This window comes from Fragaria vesca, linkage group LG7 (assembly GCF_000184155.1).
Source record: "Fragaria vesca subsp. vesca linkage group LG7, FraVesHawaii_1.0, whole genome shotgun sequence".
NCBI classification, from domain to species: domain Eukaryota; kingdom Viridiplantae; phylum Streptophyta; class Magnoliopsida; order Rosales; family Rosaceae; genus Fragaria; species Fragaria vesca.
The window spans coordinates 16,883,482-16,903,085 of record NC_020497.1 but is presented as its reverse complement, the minus strand read 5'-3'; the positions used below and the strand labels follow the sequence as shown (position 1 = coordinate 16,903,085).

Genomic DNA, 19,604 nt, shown 5'->3' with positions numbered 1-19,604 from the left:
GACTGGAACTTTTTTTCCATTTCAAACATTTCTGATACAATGTACTCAAAATCAGATTCTCTGAGAGTGTAAATAAATAAATAAACAAAAGAAAAGCAATTCAAAGTTACCAAGCCAGTGTTCTTACAAAGCAGCATTTAACTTGCATGCATGGGATACCATGGTGGCTAGATCCTCCAAATATATCAAAAGCAATTGTTTTGAATCAACAGATTCAGGACATTTCATACAATAATCTAAGCAAGTACATCATTGTATGATTTTCAACAGTTAGGCCCTTGCTTAAATCAATTTAATCGATTGGCTCCGGCTGCACTGATTTATGCACAATGTCTGCTTGTTCCTTGAGGTGAAATTGATAGAAACCGGTGGCTGTGGCAGCAGATGGAGCACGGCCAATGTATTTGATGTCATCGATAGTTCCTCTGCTCAACAACTTCATGGCAGTGCGTACGCGAGGTGCAATGCAGTTGTAGGCAACCATGTTCATTGGCTCTTCCTGGCACCAAACTATCTCAGCATCTGAAGGAATCAGACAACAATATTTGTTAATAACATCATATCAGCTCCATGAACACAACACTAACCCAATCAAACCATAACTTGTAATTTTCTTTCAAACACAGAACGAATTGGAAAAACCAACTTCCTGGTGAATACATTTATACCCCTGCTTGTGTCTGCATTTAGAGTAAATGAATGACTACTCTATAACCTTTTCTAAATCCTCATACCATTCAACTACTGTATCCACAGTTCTATGACTTCTATCTAGGCTAGAATAATTGGTAATTTCAATAATCACACACGGCACAATAGGATTTGAGAAACAAAGCACAAGCTACTTTAATTTAAAAACAGACACGGCATGCCTCACAGTACATCCCCCTTGCACACATGGTAGGTGTATTTTCACAAATTGGAAAGGTTACTAGATAAAGAATACGATGTAACTACTTGAATGGAATAAGTTCTACTTCAATTCGAAAAAGGTCGTATAAAATGAAATCAATGGAGAAGATGGCTAGTATATACACAACGAACAAAGAACTTGGCTAACAGTGGTAGTTGCTTTTAAAATGCAGGTCTAAGTACTTACTTGAATATCGCTTCACCTCTCACTGGATGAGGTCATATGGGAAGGGGCAAAGCTGTTCCACTCTACATATTGCAACGTCCTTTGCATTGGCCTTTCTTCGCTCCTCATCAATCTCATAGTAAATCTGAATCCAGAAAAAAACTTAGAATGCACACCAGCCCACACAATATAATAGAGCATTCCGTGGCTAAGGTAGAATGTGTACTTTTGTTGGTTGGTATAGTTCATACGTCTGTTTATGAGTTTATCGACCCCTTTTGTTTATTTTGCTAAAAAGAATGCCTATCGATTTCTTTATGCACGGAGAAATGAAGGAACATAATACCTTCCCAGAGCAAATAACAAGCCTTCTAATACACTCCTCCAGATCAGAGTGGTCATTTTGATCCTTAATGAGGCGCTTAAATCAGGTTCAATGCTTGTCAAAACCTGGGTGGCCTTGAACATCATCAAACTCAGATAAATTTGATTTGCAGTCCTTGTGCCGAAGTAAGTTTTTAGGAGCCATCACAACAAGAGGCTTGTGGAACTCCCTGTTTATCTATTTAATGAGCCAAAGAGAAAAGAAGGAGGGCATAAGAACATGCATGCAGAAACACAATGCTGAACAATGAACAAAACCAATATAGTTTTACTCACCTGACGACAAAGGACATGGAAATAATTAGCAGGAGTGGTCACATTCACAACCTGCCAATTGCATTCCTGAATTTGCTTCCAAAGTGTAGGATCCATCTCAGGTATGACATAAGGATTGTCATCACTCATCTGTCATGCCATTAGTGTAAACTTGATTAGCAAATGCTGAACAAAATTTTCAACCAAAGACAAAATAGTGAGGTATTTGGACTACCTGAAGAAAGCGCTCCAATCGTGCACTAGAATGTTCAGGTCCCTGACCATCATAACCATGTGGAAGCAGTAAAACAAGCCCAGTTTTGCGAAGCCACTTTGACTCCCCGCTACTCAAAAACTGATAACTTGAGCCCCATTTGCAAAATCACCAAATTGAGCTTCCCAAATCACCAATGCATTTGGATTCTCCATCGAGTAACCCAATTCAAATCCAAGAACACCAAACTCCGACAGTGAGCTGCATACAACATCAGAATCAGCTATAGCAGAGACATGCTTAGTAGGAAGGGATAATAGTTGGGTCCACTATATTTTCACCGAGCCATCCAAAATCTCTCATGCCTAGAGGCCAAATTGATTTAGACCCAAGTTTTGTCACACAACAGGCATATATTCTAGAAATCAAGGGAGATATGGTTTACACTAGTACAAATTGAACTGTAAAGGTTATAATAGAATGTTGTACACTGGAATAGAGATTCAATGAAGCTTTCCTGGCCCATAAATCATTACTTCTTGGGTTAACAAATCATATTCAAATGTTGATTCTTACTTCAACCCATTATAATGATCATATAGCTCATATTCAAATTATACGATAGTCATTTGCTCTCAAACCCCACGATCTGCTGCCCTATCAAACATCTCCTTCATACCAGGAATGAGAGTTTCACAACCTTCAAGCCCGAACCTCTTTGCTGTTGTCCACTTAGTAGCCAAGAAGTTCTCAAACTGTGTACTCCAAATAAGCCTGTCAAGAATAACCTCACGGCGCTGCCGGTTATACTGCATCGTCGTAGGGGTCTCAATCTTATCCCTCAACCAGTTACATTTGTTTCTATCAGCAATATGCATATACTCATACCCAATGCTCCCACAATAGGCCTGCTCAAGCCGAGTCAATATGGACCTAAGGGTCTGCACTGGACGATTCTCAGAAAGAAACCCAGCCATCCTCCAAACCCCCAAAAAGAACTCCCTGTCAAGATCAGCCTCAGTGAACCCATATAGCGCAGGGTCCAAATCATCGGGGATATCCCTCTGCTCCAAGCCCAAAGGATCTAGTTTAGCCTTCATATGACCATTAACCTGGTAAGCCCTCACAAGCAGCAACAGTCTCATACTCTCCTGAATAGTCTGCCCCGAAATCCCAGGCGACGTAGAGGCCTGCCCCACAAAGTTCCTAAAGAAATTATCCCACGACTCATCAACGCTATTGGGGTCAGCTTCCCAGGCCCTCTGAAGTCCTTCCAAATACACACTGCTGGTCCCATCCAAAAAACTATCAGTAAGCCTAGAAAGCGGCACCGGCCTAGGAACCGGCGCAGCCTCCGCCTTGGACTTGCATATTGTGGTGTGCAAGTACCGATTCTGCGCCGGAACAACACTCCTTGTCACATTGTAGGATCCGCTAGTCGATAACGACCTCCTAACGGCAAGCTTTGCCACACCAGCCCCTGCTCTAAACCACCTCATAGCTACCTACCGCAAATTTAACCAAACAAAACCACAAAATTTCACTTCCTGATTGTCAAAACTGAATCATAACCAAAAACCTGTACAAATTAACAATCACAAAAGTAAAAACTCGTAGCACATACACAGTAACACAGATTCTAAGCTTATGAACTTAGAGTGAACACAGAATCACAGTGAAAAATGAGATCACATACTTCAATTCCCAAACGATGATAGAAACAACTACAAAAACTGATCTATATGAGCTTTGAAATCGATTCGAAATCAGATAAAACGAAACTGTTGCAGGAATAAAGGAATAGCGAAAAAAGAGAGCTGGAAATCGATGAAGGATTAGGAGTAGTACCTGAAGGTAAGACTGATGGCGAAGAGAGAGAAAGAAGAGACGGGAACCCTAATAATCGGTTTATATGGGGGCGAAGGAGGTGGGTCGGTGATTTGTGTGAAGCTTCTATACCCAATCTAATTTTTCTTTTCTTTCCTTCCTTTATGTATTTTGTTCTGGTCAATTGTCTGAAAACGATATCTCAGTTGAGTACTTTTCAATATTTTACTGTGGATGGGTTGGCTAAAATGCCCATTTCGGATTCTGTCGATTCATTTCCATTCAAGGATACAATAATTAATGCAAACAAATACCATAGAGGCCTAATTTGAGTAAGTAAATCTATGCAGATAGAAACAGATCGGTAATCGAAACAAAAGTACGATAGTCATTTGATTTAAATCAAACGACATAGAATAACCATAAGAACCAAAAATCATCTAGTTCTGTTTGATACAGTAGTGTTCATTTAGTCACTAGTAATTGACCAAATTGATTAAGAGATTCATAGTCAGTCATCGTTGAATTATTTTTAAGTTGAGTTGTTTTGTTTTCGACCTTTAGATGTAAATCTAACGGGTGACTGACCATGAATCTTTTGATTAATTACTGACCAAGTGAACACTACTGCAGTTTGATATAGTGAAACTTGGTCTTGTGAAACTAAGTCAGAGGTTGTGAGTTGAATGATAAATTTCATCTTTCCAAATGTTTTCCTTTTTGTTCAATCGTGATAGGTCAGCTTCCATAGAACCCAAGTAAAAATCCTCATGAAAATCTTGTTTTAATTACTGTAAAAAAGAAATCTTGTTGTTCTGATTCTTCACCAAAGTTGGATTAAGAGGGCGGGCCCAAAATTTATTCTTTCTTCGTCTTTTGGATTTCTGGCTAATTGTTCCTTTCTTCTTCTAGTTTGCCTTTTCTAAAGCTGCTTCTCCGTAACATTAGGGAGGAGAAAGGAAGGTTTTTCTTTTTCTCTGTTGATCAAGTTGGCCGAACTTGGACTTTTCAAGCTGAGATAACATTCTGGAAGAAGCAAATGACTAAATCCCCACAAAATTCAATAACTTAATTTATGAATTTACATTATAAATGTCACAGGTTTAGATCTCAGTAATATAATGTGGAAATGTGGATGATGGAGTGGGAAATAAAAATTAAAGAACATGGTAGTAGTCAGCGACTGAACTATTCCTTCTATTGTTAAAATGATCTGTTTTTGAATATGAGCTATATGATCATTATAATGGATTGAAAATAGACGTGCTATACTGTATGATATCATTTAGATTAGGCAAAGGAAGCACCTAAGCTTTTTCTTGACAAAGAAGCAAGCCTGATTATCTGTCTACATCAAGACAAGCAACACAGCTAGCTGACTTGTGCAGCTTACTAGCCTCAGACTACCTGCCTCCATTTTCGTGTTCATTCAACTGATTCGAGTGTTTGAGACTTTGAGGCCGAAACCATGACAGATAAGAGGAGTAATGTCCAACATTTGAGAGTGCAGTTTGTGGAAATAAAGGGTTTCCACTTTGGATGGCATAGGACTAATGACTTTGAAAATGCCCCTGGAATCAAAATCTGCAATCTCTGCTTCACCAACTGGTCATGAAGTACAGCATGCCGGTGACTAAACGTACCTCTCTCGACATCCTGTCCCCAATTTCATTTAGAAGAGAAATCCTAACCATAAACAAGTAAAGAACACGGAAATAGATAAACCCTAACCTAGCCTGCTCTCTCACTAGAACTCGATTCTCTCTCGCATGCTACATGCAATATCTAACTATCTTAAGGGCTAGGCCGGGTTTGCTCCATTAGAATTTACATCTTCAAGTGAGACCGATCAGTCTCCCATAAAATTAGTTATTATCAAAGAAAGAAGAAGGACGTCAATCGTGGCTACGGCGGCTCAAAAGGATTGGTCGAGTCTTCATCAAGATATTGTTATCTGTTTTGCAGATCGAGCAAATAGTTTCCATGAAAGCTTTTTTGCTTTTGGAGGAGTTTGCACATCATCAGCTACGATCAATAAAGAAAACTCTAATAGAGGATTAAGATTGAAGCATAAAGTTCCGGGATCAGAGATCCCCTCCACAAATGCCTACAGCCTTAACAAAATGAAAGATTTATCAACATGATTTACTAGATCTCGCGGGAAGGCTATCGAGGATGGTTGATATTTGGTTAGGGCAGTCCAAATCAGAAGTAATGAATAATGGGAAATACAACCATATTTTTGGGCATTAACGATTCCTCATTCTCAATTTGAGGTCTTAGCCGATTCTAGATGCAAACCCTAGCTATGTCGACATAGGTACTTATTATATGGAGAATTGAGAATTAGAGCGGAAGTCTGACATTCTTCCAAAACAAAAAACATGGCATTCATGGATTCAACCAAGTTTCTAAGTTGTATGTCTTCCGGTCTCCACATGCATGGATTCAGCAGTATATATATCTTAGAAAATTGGATAAAATTTCTTTCGATGCTATATGTGTATATGTTGTCTACCGCGCGCAAAGATCCATATTATGGATTATTTGATCAATAAAACCAGCCCCGGCGAAGATGCATAAAATCGATCATGGTAAGATAACTTCTTAATGTTCCTTTTGTAGTTAATTTGTTAGTTAATCTACGAAGAAATTATGATTCTAGCTAGCCTTCTAGGCCAGGCAGGGAAAGCTTCTCACGACCCGAAATGCCAATTCCAAGTTATACTCGGGGGATTTGTCTATTCATCAATAGAAAGGATCTTCTTTGTTATTATTATAGCTAGCTTGTTTGTTCAACCTAATTACCTTCGTTGATAATTAGGTCCTGAGTTGGTCTCTTTTTTGTTCAACCTAAGGACCAACTCAGGACTCCAATCTTCAACATTGTTGCTTGCTCTGACAAAACATGAAACTGTCTGAACCGGTACGTACGTAGCAGGTCTCGTACTTTTATAGACATGCATGCTGCCATCAGTGCCATGCTATCCAGCTGGGCTTATATATCCTATCTTACCTCCAGGGAGTTCAAATGTAAAACGATTTCTCTTCAGCCCGGCCAAGAGTCGGCCACAACAAATTAAAATTCAAACCAAAAGAGAAAGCTAGAGCATGCGTAATTTCTACATATCAAGTGTTTAGGGGTAGTGTGGTACACGATCGAGCCTCAGTTTGATGTTGTGGTCTTAAAAAATGAAATTAAGAAAAGTTCAAATAAAATGATTATAGATAACAACAACACTATGCGGCGGCCGGCGGCTTCGGTCTCTGCTCTCTCTTTCACAACCCTTCCAAAAGCCATCGTGCTTTCCTTTTGTTGTGGTGACTGGAGGCGGCTTCCCTCCCCAGGTTACAATCCTATTCATTCGTAAAACACATTCATACGTACTAAGCCTGCATTAGAAGCTCTTCATTAGTAAGCTAAGTTTCTATTTGACCATGACAGTACTGTACGCCATGCCTTCCATATCTAACTGTGAAGGTTATAACTTATAACAAGGACGTCAAGCACGACTAAGAAACTGATTAACGAATTGAAACAGATTAATTTCATCAGAGAGAAAAAACTGTATCCATCGATTGGACATAGTGCAATACATCCATGCATTCTATTCCGGCAACTACTAGTGGAGTTGGCAAATAATTTAATTTGGGTGCGCACTACGTACACTACCATGTTAAATAGTGATTTCAACTTGAAACATTTCTCTCTTTTTGAGTAGAAGGCTAGGATTCCACAAGAATCGTATATATAGGGCAAGAGCAACCTTTCAGGTTTTCCTAGTACGACAAAGATGATTGTACCCCCAGGTGTTCTCCAAAAATCTCAGGTTGGCCGAATTCGTAAACTGTGAGCATGAGCAATCAAAACTATGCTAGGGTTGCTTCAGAAACTAGATTAGTTTCTCAGTTAGGAATTAATTAAATCTTTAAAGTTAGCTAATCAAAGTTAGAGCAGGATCTAATATGCTGCATGACATGGATTAGCTAGTTTTTTAAGCATAATAATTGAAAGGCACTTGAGAATTTCCAATACAACTTAACTGTGTGCAATGAGACATTGGTTCATTTAGTATATACAATATTAGTGGTTCTTAATAACTGAAAATTAGTTTGGTACCCTACATACCGAATCAGTAATCGAAATGAACACGAAAAATTCTAACGTGGAAGGATGAGAGGGATGGCATTTTGAAGTAACTAATCAGCATAAACATGAAAAACTTGTTAATTAATATTTAATCACCCTTCTACACTTTAATCTAGAGCCACTAATTCCTTGCAGAAGATCTAAATTTTTGCAAGCAGTGGAACTTCTATTTATAAAATACTTGGACTCAAAACCTCAATTATCTAATTAATCAAGTCAACCAATCAGTTTCTCCTAGCTATATATAATTAACCTCTACGTTTTCAATATAATTTTGCGAGGTTAAGAGAATTATAAACTTAAACTTCAGATTACGTATATGCAATCACGTAAAGTTGAGGCGATGAATTGCCGGATTCGATTAGCCTCTGAGACACGAAGTCTCTCTAAAACATGTCAAGTGTGGATGACGTATATATGTACCCTAGATCAGGAGAATCAGAACATATTTCATATAAAAGTCCATGCATGTGTTAATAATGATCATGGGATTCGTTTCTCCATCTTTGCAAATTGATAATGAAATGGAGTTTGAATGATAGATTGTGCTCAATTTCGTGACCAACTAATATTCTCGATCTACATGCATGCATATATACAATCTATAACTCTAGGTTCCCGATATACATAAAAGGGAGCATAACTATAATTGAATAAAGAACTCAAATACAGATTATATCTTGTAAGAGCAAATATAGGATTTTTGCAATGTATACATGTGTATTTGAAATTTTGAATACAAAGACAAACTCTTTTGTTTCTAAATGAAAGTAATTTGTTTCCCATGGGTTACTTGTCTTTCCCAAAATGGACAGAATGTAAAAAATCGACCATGGAAAGGATGATACATATAGTTTTCTTGAAAGAAAGTGATTCTATAAAAGATAAATGATTAATTAACTCAATGTGCATAACAAAATTGTGAATGAACAAAAGCCTGCAATAAGATCACCATCAAATGTATACACCGAAAAATATAAAGAAACAAAAGTTCTCCTCCTCCTTTAATTTACTCAAAACTTATATTTCTTTGTATAGATACATATATCAGTATGATGTAATGAATTTTAAGCTACCATTTGGAAAATTGACTGAATGGCTATTGTGCAGTGACTTTACTCCTAGTCAGATATGAATCATACTAGCTCATAATAGTTGATATTGATCCGGATAAATTACTTTCCGGTTTTGATGCTGCTTAAATTGGCGTAATGGGTTCTTTCTTTGCGGATTGGAATTTCAGCTAGCTCATCACTTACTTAGTGGCTAGTGGAGTCCATAGAATATTCAAGATTTCTACTTACTTTACAAGCTTACTATGCCTATAAGTAAGTGCATTGCCCTTGTTTAATTTTCTCACAATAACCAGAGGTATCCAAACAGAGAAACTAAGCAAGTGTTATAGAGTAACAAGAAGAATAGTCAAGTATGCCTAAGGAGTCAGTTTCTCAGATGCTCACACAAGCAAAGCCATTTGTGGCTGTGATTTTCTTGCAATTTGGGTTTGCCGGAATGTCCATAATAACAAAGTTTGCTCTAAACCAAGGGATGAGCCAACATGTATTAGTTGTCTATAGGAATGCTGTTGCCTTTGTTTTCATAGCTCCTTTTGCCCTTGTCTTTGATAGGTACGTACGTATCATTTCTGCTTTCCCCTCCTTAGTTTCTCTTACTTATGTTTTATATTTATTTTTACTTTGTAATTGACATGTTGAGATGATAAGAAGAACTTAATCCAATGAGTTCATGATCATGCAGGAAATTAAGGCCAAAGATGACCCTTTCAGTCTTTGTGAAGATTCTGTTACTTGGCCTATTAGAGTAAGCTTATGTTTTATGTTGCTGTTTCCTTTTTATGTTTGAATCTAGTTAGTACTAATCAAGTTGTCTTTTTGATTAATAACTATCAGACCTGTAATCGACGGGAACTTGTTCTACACGGGGATGAAGCTGACAACAGCAACATTTACAACTGCTATGTGCAATGTTCTTCCTGCCTTTGCATTCATCATGGCTTGGATTTTCAGGTATTGATTTCTACTAGCTCATTCATTTATTATCACTATGTTCTAAAAATGTGGAATCATTAGTGACTTGATTTGAGTTCTGGTTTCCCTCTTGTAGGCTTGAGATGGTTAATATTAGAAAACTGCACAGCCAGGCAAAGATATTGGGAACCATAGTGACTGTGGGAGGAGCTATGCTTATGACTCTAGTCAATGGACCCATGTTGACTCTTCCATGGACAAGAAGCACTAGCCATCATCAATATACAGGTTCCACAGCTAGCCAAGATCCCATAAAGGGTGCTCTCATGATCACTGCTGGATGTTTCTGCTGGGCTAGTTTCATGATTCTTCAAGTACTGAACAACCCTTCCCAATTATTTTTTTTATGTGTACATATATATAATCTTGCTCTATATATGTTTTACAGACTCGAGGATCATTGTAATGATTGAGCTACTGATCCATGTTTTCGTAGGCAGTTACTCTAAAAGTGTACCCTGCTGAACTCTCCCTAACAGCTTGGATATGTTTGATGGGTACGTTGGAAGGAACTGTGGCTGCTGTAGCTATCGAATGGCATAACACTGCAGCTTGGGCCATACATTTGGATTATAAGTTGTTACCTGCTGTTTATGGTGTAAGATTTCTATGCAAGTTTTCTGGTTATTAATTGCAGTTTTTTAAGGCTATATATAACACAACTATATTTAAGGACTGGATTTGTTTTTGGTATTGTAGGGAGTAATATGTTCCGGAGTGGCTTATTATATTCAGGGGATTGTAATGAAGGAAAGAGGACCTGTTTTTGTGACTGCATTCAATCCCCTAAGCATGGTCATTGTAGCCATTTTGAGCTCCATCGCCTTGTCCGAAATACTGTACTTGGGAAGGTTTGCACTGATCTCTTAATAAATCTTACGGACTTGGAATATCTTAGAGTTATTAATTCAAAGGATAACATAGATATTGTTTTTGAATCTGTACATCACTGCAGGGTAATGGGAGCAATGGTTATAATAATTGGCCTGTATATGGTTCTCTGGGGTAAAAGTAAGGATCATCATTCACAAACAGATTCAGAAGCAGCTGACGATAAAGTAGCTACAACAGTTTAACAATCCTAAAAAATGAGATGATGTATGTTGAGTTACTGACTAGAGATGAAATGTTTGTGGCCACTGATGTTAGTATAACTTGCGGAAGCATTTGAATTTTCACTATGTAAGGAACTATATGCAACCAAAACGTATGTTAGATATAACTCATATAAGTTGAGTTGTACTCGAATTTTCACTGTTTTAAGAAGCAAAAACAAAGTCTACATATGATCATTACAACAAACAGAGGAAGGAAATTGTTATTGCAAAAATATAAGTGGTTGTTAACTTGATACAATTGGATATTTCTCGTCTCAATAGTTTAAACAAAACAATCTGATGGACTCTTTCTTATCAACCAGGATAACATAGATAAAATAGTAAAAAAGTTATACCACTTGATCGAGTTTACAACAATACATATTGCTGCCAAATTAAGAAAAACTAAGCAGCTGATATGCAAATGAACAGAAATGCAGAATATGCCACAGATTGATTAGAGAAGTGGAGCAATGGTGAACATCAATGCAGATGAAGGGTAATGGACCATGTGTTACTACTGACAGGCATTCAGGCTTTGTCTTCTGCTAACAAACGAGCGAGAGCGTCTGATACGTCTTTCTGTAATTGTGAGAGATTGTCATCCAACATCCCTGCCAAAATAGTCCGGGAAACATAACGGGCCACCATAGAAGACCTCTCAAGTCTCAACTGCCCAAGTTCGAATTCTGTGGCTAATGGAGATGAAATTCTCAACTTTTCAATCTCCATGAACCTCCTCAGTGTGAGACTGGTCGTCTCAAGTATGTTATCAATCTTCATTGCTTTAGCCAGCTTCTCTTCAAGTAAACTTGCACCCACTTCAGCCTCTAACACTGAGGAAGAATAGGAGAGTCTGTAGTTTGCTGCAATCATCTTGCCCCGACTAGTCCTAGCTACAGTTGCCCCACCAGATTTCTTGTCATGTCAGGTCCAAACAACATCAATGTTAGATTCTTTTTTTAGACATTAATTCAGGCATTCATAAAAATAGTCTTGACTCGAGTGAAAATGTGGTTGTAGTTAGTGATTATACACATAAATGGAAAGCATATAAACATTATATCTATGTACTTGTTTTTATGTCATGGTGTGAATTTCTCATCTGTTCATATCTAAGTCATCTCAATGAAATCTAGTATTTTGGCCACCTCGATATCTGAATCATGTCAACATATATTGGTCATTGAAAATCAATGAATAGGTACATAAATATAGAGCTTATAATAGCTTAGAATTTTTTAAGCAGACAAAGATAGTCCAACCAAAGCTGATAATGTACGTAGAATCTTTATCATCTTGCTAAAAGAACTCTACTCAAACTTTGGGATCGTCTATTGCTGAAATTCCGGTTGGTTTTTCCACATTGATGACATCCTTTGAGTATGAGGGAGGCTGATCTCTTCCTTTTCCCCAAAGGACAAGATATATAGAGGCCTCCCAATACTAGTGTAAAAAATATATGTAAATTACATAGTAGAGGACATTGAATAATTACCACAGTAAAACAACTAGAATTGAAACCATATAGTTATATACATAGGAGCATGAAAAAATTCATACCTCCCAGTATACAATTGTTCTGCCAGAACAAATGACCCCAAAATCGCCACAATCAGTGTGGCCAGGGGGTTAAAGGCCGAGTAAAAAACTGGTCCCTTCTTCTTCACAACCAGTCCCATGACATAATATGCAACTCCAGATAGAACAGCCTGCAAATTATGTCAAACTCAATTAAAAAACTTATGAAGTGTAGCATAAGAAGTAAAGACCATTAAAATATATTCCTCACTCCATAAACAATTGCTAGCAGCTTGTAATCCATGTGTATGGACCAAGCTATTGAATTTCCCCTTTCAACCACAGCAGCCACCATTGCCCCTTCTACCATACCCAAGAAGCAAATCAAAGCGGTGAGAGAGAGCTTGCATGGGTAGGTTTTGATTACATTGGCCTACATTTGTGTAAATCAGATCCATGTTTCAATAACCGATAATAGATCGATATCCAATAAAAACTAAAATTGATTTAAGAGTTTCATACACTTACTTGTAGAATCATAAAACACGACCAGCAGAAGCAGGCTAGAGTAAGGAAGAGAGGACCCTTGACTTCTGTGTGCTGTGAGGAATGATTGTTCTCATGGTTCTTCGCCCATGGCAAGTTGAGGGAAGACCCCTTAACCATGGTAAGGAGGATTGCTCCTACCACAGTAACCAAAGTTCCTAGAACCTTGGCCAATCCTCTTGGACTTCTATACTCCACGTTCTCCAGCCTGCAGTAAAAAAAAAAACAGTTGGTGAGTAAGAGTTTCGAGTAGGATTGAGTTGGGTGGAGTGTGAGTATACCTGAAAATCCAAGCCATGACGAATCCAAACACTGGAAGCATGTTGCACATGGCCGATGTAAATGTGGCATTGGAGTTCTTCATGCCCACATAGTACAAGTTCTGGTCCTTTACAGGGCTGCCGAGTTTAAAAAAATAATGGATCAGAAACATGTTACTGAAACATGGGGAAAAAATAGTTGAAATCAAAAGAAAGAAACACTTACTCAAACATGCTCAGCATCATGATCTTTGCCATGACCTTGATGGTCATTGGAGGCCTAGAATGTCTCTCTCTAGGTACCATGCTAATGGACTTGCTAAGGCAGTGGCAATGGCCATACGATACACCACAAACGTGTAGTGGCTCATCCCCTGCCTTAATGCAAGGATTGAGATGATGGTCAAGCCTGCATACATGGCCTGAACAAAACTGACTGCAATCACAAGAACTGCAGTCATAGAATTCATTTTTAGCTAGAGAGGGTGGAGGGTATTGTGAGAAAACCTAATGAGGAAAGCTAGCTACTTAGGCTATATATCTGTTGCCATGTTGGTTATATCTAGCTATGTGCAAGCAAAATAATTGTTCTGTGGTCTCAAATGACCAATTATTAATTTTGTTGTTGTTGTTTTACAGGAAAACGTAATAGAGTTAGCTAAGCTAATTCTGAAGCAAATTTCCAGAAGGAGGAGCAAAGGTAGGATAAGCTATGCTCTCAGTTTTTTTCTTCTTCCTTTTGTTCTCCTCTTTCATGTTATGTTTTCTTTCTTTTTTTCCCGCTTAAAAATAGAGGAAATTTCTCTTAAGTTGGAAGTTCTATACTCCTATTTATAAAATCCTTATCGAAGTTTCAGTAGGCTCATGTATGAGAAATTTAGGGTCTGCAGGTCATCTCCTCGGCCAAGGTTTCTACTTAGTATTTTTTTGGGATTATAACTGAATATCTGACAACTGAAATGAAGTAAATTCAAGAACAAATACTATTTTTGCAGCGTCAATTCTGATCATCACTTCACTGCATGCACAAATCAAGTTTATGAAAGTGTTAAGCTTTAACATTTATATCAATCCAAACTGATCATTTATTTAAGGGTACAATTATGGCTTCTTTGTCTCAGATATTTCTCAGTACTTAAGATAATTCTTACCTTTGTTCCCGAATTAGAGAAATCCAAACAAAATGATCACTTATATAATAAGATAGTGTGCATGTACATGTACATAAGTATATACTTTCTTAGATCATGTTCTGTAACTGACAATTTAGTCAGGTTTCTCAATTTACCCATCATTCCCAAAATGTGATCAAAACCTAGTTGCCAATTGCCAATTCTTCCACTAGCAGTTCAGATTTTTCATTTGAGTTCCATCATTATAATGCTTCAGAGATTGTTGGTTTTATTCATCCTTTTCATATTATTTTTGTTTTAGGATATTAGAAGGTAATACTTTCAATCAATACCACTACTGGAAATGTGCCTTAATTAATTATGGCATGGAGACATATCACCTTTTTGCCGTTTGTATTTAGCAAGTTTTAGAACAATCAGATTCTATTAATTCAAGGAAACCCTCAATTCAATTATACAATATACTATTTTGTGTCGGGGTCGGCGTTGTTCAAGTGTATAGTGTTTTCACTGTTCCCGTGAGCAGTGTTGGACCTGCGTGGATCTAGAAATTTCGACATTTTCAGAGAGCACCGACATCTTGAGAACACTAGAAGGTTCAAGGCTGATAATTAGTAGGGAGCACCGACATTTTCAGAGACCAGAAATTTCGACAACTGCTGATTATCAGGAGAGAGCACCAACTAAGGTTCAAGGCTGAGTAGCCGAATCCAATTCGTTTCTAGATCGAGGTGAGAGAGAGAGGAGGAGAAAAGAGTAGAGATTTTTGTGGGTGTGGTATTAGGTCAGTGATCTCATAGATAAGGACAAAAATTAACCAATGAGATTTACTTATATGATTTGTACAGTTGTACATACTAGCTACATAGGGTTTTTGGGCTTTACACGCATATGCCCTAGCCTAATTCAAGTGCTTCATCAAAAAAAAAAAAAGGTTCAGAACCAATCAAGCTAGGGAAGAGCCTACCAATGAAATCTGTATGCAGTAACGTCGACTCTTACTGCCATTTCTTGCGGTGAAGACTTTGGAAGATAGAGTGTTTATTCTTGAGAATCAATGACCAGAAATTATGTAATTCGCAATCGAATATTGGTACATGATAGTGGTTCATATTGCAACTGCCAAGCTCAACACTGGAATGATTGGGAACCACGAATACTGAACAAAAATGTGATCATACGGCTGACATATATTATGCAATTCTGCATCCAAAACGATATGTATGAATAAGGTCATTAGCAAACCATTTTTGCTGATTTAACTATTATTGTCGGTCCGGAAAACCCAGTTAGCATTTTAAGTCTTAAGGCATGACAATTTCCATAATATATGCAACATGATTTATCTATATGAAATAGTTGAATAAATAATGAAGTACAATCGAATTATTTTGTTAAATAAGATAATAGAGATAGAGTAATATTGTTGTTTTCTAATAAAACTTAAACTCTTTCATGGATTAGAATTTTAGCTATCCAAAAATGCAGTACATGAGGACCCTATGCACACACTACCCTACACCAAATACGAGCTAAGTACGAGTCTCTCTCTCTCTCTCCATCTGAGTGCTGCATAGAAAATACCTTTTTCCTGACGTTCTCATCGCCTCACATCACACAATGGCCGCCATGAATGTAGAACATGGTACTGGATCTATATTTGTTGATTATGTTGTTTATGATCTAGTGTTTTGCGTCTGTGGGTTGTAGACTTGTAGTACAACATGGCCGACTTCGAACTCTCATTCCGACCGCGCTGCACTTCATTAGTATTCCCAGCACTCCTCTCTCTGTCACCGGAATCGCCATCGGCCAAGGTTTACTGCAATGGCCGGAATTGACTTGACTCTAGAAGACGTGGAGGCCTAGGCGGAAGCCTAATTGGCGTGGGCCTAAACAAGCCAGGTGTCACCTTAAAAAAAAATCTGCCGCGTAATTTATATGACACATGGCAATCTAGTATTGCACGAGTGATGTGTTCCATCCCGTGGCAATATAATAGTGGACAGATGATGCGCTGACATATGGCAATCTAAGTAATGGACGGTGATGCGATGCGTTCATGCGCTCCAACCCTAGCTAGTGAGTCCTTACTTGTTTTTTTTTATTTTCTTTTTCTCTCCATCTGTTGACTGCTGGTCCTCGCAACCCGGAGACTCTTATTCGATCCCAGCAGTAAAACTCCTTCCTGACCCGTCTCCTGAAACGAATTCACTCCTCTTACCCTATGATCGGTTCATCCCTTGCTGGTAATTACTAAGGAATTAGTACAAAGTTTCAGTAGTATCTAAATGTCCAATGTGTTAGCGTGAATTTTACCTCCTAATATTAGGATTGTGTATTTTGTGTGTTATTAGGAACATAGTAAGTAATATTTTATTGTAATTAGCTTCCTAATAGCATTGATGTAATCTTGTGTATATATTCTCCATCCATGGAGCTAGATTCATAGTCTTTTTGGTTCTTCTTGACCTGTCCCTCAACTTCTCTTGCAGATCGAACAAATTATGGTGTTTATTTGGGTTTTCTGGAATGCTTTTTGGACACTGTGGCGAGGGTTTGTTGCTGCACTTCTATTCTGCAACGCATTGGCTATATTGAATGAGCATAGGTTCCTTCCTCGAGTAGGGTTGACAATAAAAGATGATGGGGCTGGGGATCGGAGAAAGTTGTCTACCCTCATCAGCTTCAAATATTGGCTCACAGGAATTCTACATCCTCATATTGGCACATCCTATCACCATCATAGTGTTGCTCTTGATAGGATATTGGCTCTATATTGATATTGGAGGAGCAACTTTAGATTGATTTTTCCTTGAGTAACCTTAGGAATGTCTTAGTAGGGGTAACTTCTATGATATATTTACCCATGTAATAAACGGTTTGCTACATTAGGAGTAACACTTTAGGAATGTCTTAGCAGGGGTAATTTCTACTAAATATTTACCCTGTAATAAATATTACAAAGTTCTATTGATTTGATTATAGAAAATGACATACAACTACCATAAAACAATTCAAAAAACAAAAAACTCATGTTCTAAAAGATTTAGATAAATAAGGACACACCCAGGCCCACTCTAAAATAAAACAGACTTAAATCATTTGCTTTCAAGAAATGATGAAAATACTGTCATTTTATTTAATAATTACGAAACTGTCATTAAATTAGGTAAAAAAACACTTTTTTTTCTTTTTCTTTCTTATCTTCATCCCCGTTACGATATATATATATAGAGCCCTTCTTGGCTGCGGACGTCCGCACCAAAGTTTTTGGTGCGGATTTCCATTTTTGCACCACTTCCCGATCGAATTTCCTCAAACTTCCTTCTAGACATATCTAGATCATCTTGTGTAGATCATCTCTGCAAAATTTCAGCCAATTTAGTGATAAGGCCCTCAAACTTGCGTTTTTCCGTTATATACTTGAACCGGACAAAATTCAGTCCATCAGATTTGTTTTTCGATTTTGAGGGCCTTAACAATCACCAAATTGGCTAAAATTTTGCAGAGATGATCTACACAAGATGATCTAGATATGTCGAGAAGGAAGTTTGAGGAAATTCGATCGGGAAGTGGTGCAAAAATAGAAATCCGCACCAAAATTTTGGTGCAGACGTCCGCAGCTGAGAAAATCTGTATATATATATATCTATATATATATATATGGCAGCGTTGACCTTCGATCTCTGATCTGCTACGCCCAACCATTCCCGCTCCGAATCAATATATCTAGGTTCGCACTAGCGATGTCTTGCCGTTTAAGTTTGCCACTAAGGAGCTTTTGCCTGAGGTAGTGGACGCCGTCATGTTCGATTTGGGGATATGAGTAGCTTTAAGATTGAGTGTCTTTTCTAGTTATGCGGACTTTAGAATTGGGAGATTTAACATGCTTATTTTATGGTTTTTGAATTGAGGTAATGTGATTAAAAAGGGGATGAGGCTACTTGATATACAACTGGTGGTTAGATTATGCGATAAGTTTGAATTGAAATTTTCAGATGCAGCTAAGACGACAAGGAGTAGCAACTAGCGACGATAGGACCTACCGGAATTCTTCAAAACTTCGGCGGAGCTCCAAAACGTCGAGAAATCGACATGCACAAACACAAAACTTTGAAATCAAACATCACATTCCAAAATAAAGCTTAACACATCAACTCAAAAACATCACAATAGCTCTAGGCCTATAGTGAAATACTATTTTCGGTGATTTTCAGGCGAACATGTCAGGGAGCAGAAGTCTCTCCACGACATTGTTGGCCTTCCTCGCCAGAATTCCAAGTCAATCCCTCACCAAACTGTGACTGAAGTCTCCCAAGGCTTCTTCGGAGTTCCTTTGATTCCCTCGTTAGTCAGAAGAGTATCTAGAGTCGAGAACACAGTGAGGTCGGAAAATGCAGAAAAGGTTTTTTTTTTTTTGGCAGTTAACCAGTATTCGAAGAAAGATGAACATAGAAAGAAATAGAAGGATGATATGAAAACGAGAATACCAGTTTCGATTTAAGGAGGCGCCGGAAAACGTCGGAAAGCTCGAAGCTCTCTCTGCTTCGGTTGCTGTCGGTTTGGGCTGCATGTCGGATTTCTGAGATTTGTTAGATGGAGGAGAAGGATAGGAGTGGTTTTTGGGTGATCTCACAAAAAATGATGGCCGGAGGTGGCCAGACAGTGTAAGAGAAGGGTGGCTATGGCGGAGCCGTGTTTAGGTTAGGTCAAAATGTTCGGCGAAGTTTCTACAAATAACTTAATTTCTCTCTACCTTTTCTCTACACTGCTCCTCTCTACCTCCCCACTCTCATGCCAGATCTAGATCCTTTTGACTGGATCTTGGCCTGAGTATATTGAAGAGACTGACGTTCTTTCTCTTACTTTTCTAAAAATAAAAAACCACGTGAACTGCATATAGTTTGATGAAAATCAAACTGGAAATAACCAGCTGCCCAGTTGTTAATAGAATAGTTACCAATTTTCAGTGTCCACAAGTAAAGAAGTGATATGCAATTATGTACAACTTTGGTTCACACTTTAATCTGTTCTGGGAAATTGCTTATAATTAGACAACAACCTATATATATATATATATATATATAT

General features: G+C 38.0%; 2 protein-coding genes and 1 pseudogene across 3 annotated transcripts in view; 1 reads left to right on the top strand and 2 right to left on the bottom strand.

Moving 5' to 3' along the window:
- The window catches only part of LOC101298545, a 40,631-nt pseudogene continuing 21,027 nt past the window's right edge, over positions 1–19,604 (bottom strand). The window contains exons 7-11 of the transcript XR_185270.1: positions 1,953–2,079; positions 1,739–1,867; positions 1,425–1,640; positions 1,100–1,223; positions 1–522 (exon numbers count right to left, since the gene is read on the bottom strand). The product of XR_185270.1 is annotated as a 2-oxoglutarate dehydrogenase, mitochondrial-like (transcript). The remainder of the gene's footprint in view (positions 523–1,099; positions 1,224–1,424; positions 1,641–1,738; positions 1,868–1,952; positions 2,080–19,604) is intronic.
- LOC101299128 (2-oxoglutarate dehydrogenase, mitochondrial-like) lies at positions 2,110–3,835 on the bottom strand. The gene is made up of 3 exons (XM_004307501.1): positions 3,780–3,835; positions 2,611–3,510; positions 2,110–2,192 (listed from the first exon to the last, which is right to left on the bottom strand). The coding sequence occupies exons 2-3, from the start codon at positions 3,428–3,430 to the stop codon at positions 2,122–2,124; spliced, it is 891 nt and encodes a 296-aa protein (XP_004307549.1). The 5' UTR covers positions 3,431–3,510; positions 3,780–3,835; the 3' UTR covers positions 2,110–2,121.
- Positions 9,302–11,084, top strand: LOC101298832 (auxin-induced protein 5NG4-like). Its single transcript, XM_004307500.1, has 7 exons — positions 9,302–9,536; positions 9,667–9,729; positions 9,819–9,935; positions 10,033–10,270; positions 10,393–10,554; positions 10,656–10,807; positions 10,912–11,084. The coding sequence occupies exons 1-7, from the start codon at positions 9,337–9,339 to the stop codon at positions 11,030–11,032; spliced, it is 1,053 nt and encodes a 350-aa protein (XP_004307548.1). The 5' UTR covers positions 9,302–9,336; the 3' UTR covers positions 11,033–11,084.

Bases quoted from the DNA above. Each gene is read 5' to 3' on its own strand.
- LOC101299128 (XM_004307501.1), bottom strand. From the start codon at position 3,430: ATGAGGTGGTTTAGAGCAGGGGCTGGTGTGGCAAAGCTTGCCGTTAGG. The intron at 2,193-2,610 runs GTATGAAGGAGA...TGTTGTATGCAG, and splicing joins TTGTGAAACTCTCATTCCTG to CTCACTGTCGGAGTTTGGTG.
- LOC101298832 (XM_004307500.1), top strand. From the start codon at position 9,337: ATGCCTAAGGAGTCAGTTTCTCAGATGCTCACACAAGCAAAGCCATTT. The intron at 9,936-10,032 runs GTATTGATTTCT...TCCCTCTTGTAG, and splicing joins ATCATGGCTTGGATTTTCAG to GCTTGAGATGGTTAATATTA. The intron at 10,271-10,392 runs GTACTGAACAAC...ATGTTTTCGTAG, and splicing joins CTAGTTTCATGATTCTTCAA to GCAGTTACTCTAAAAGTGTA.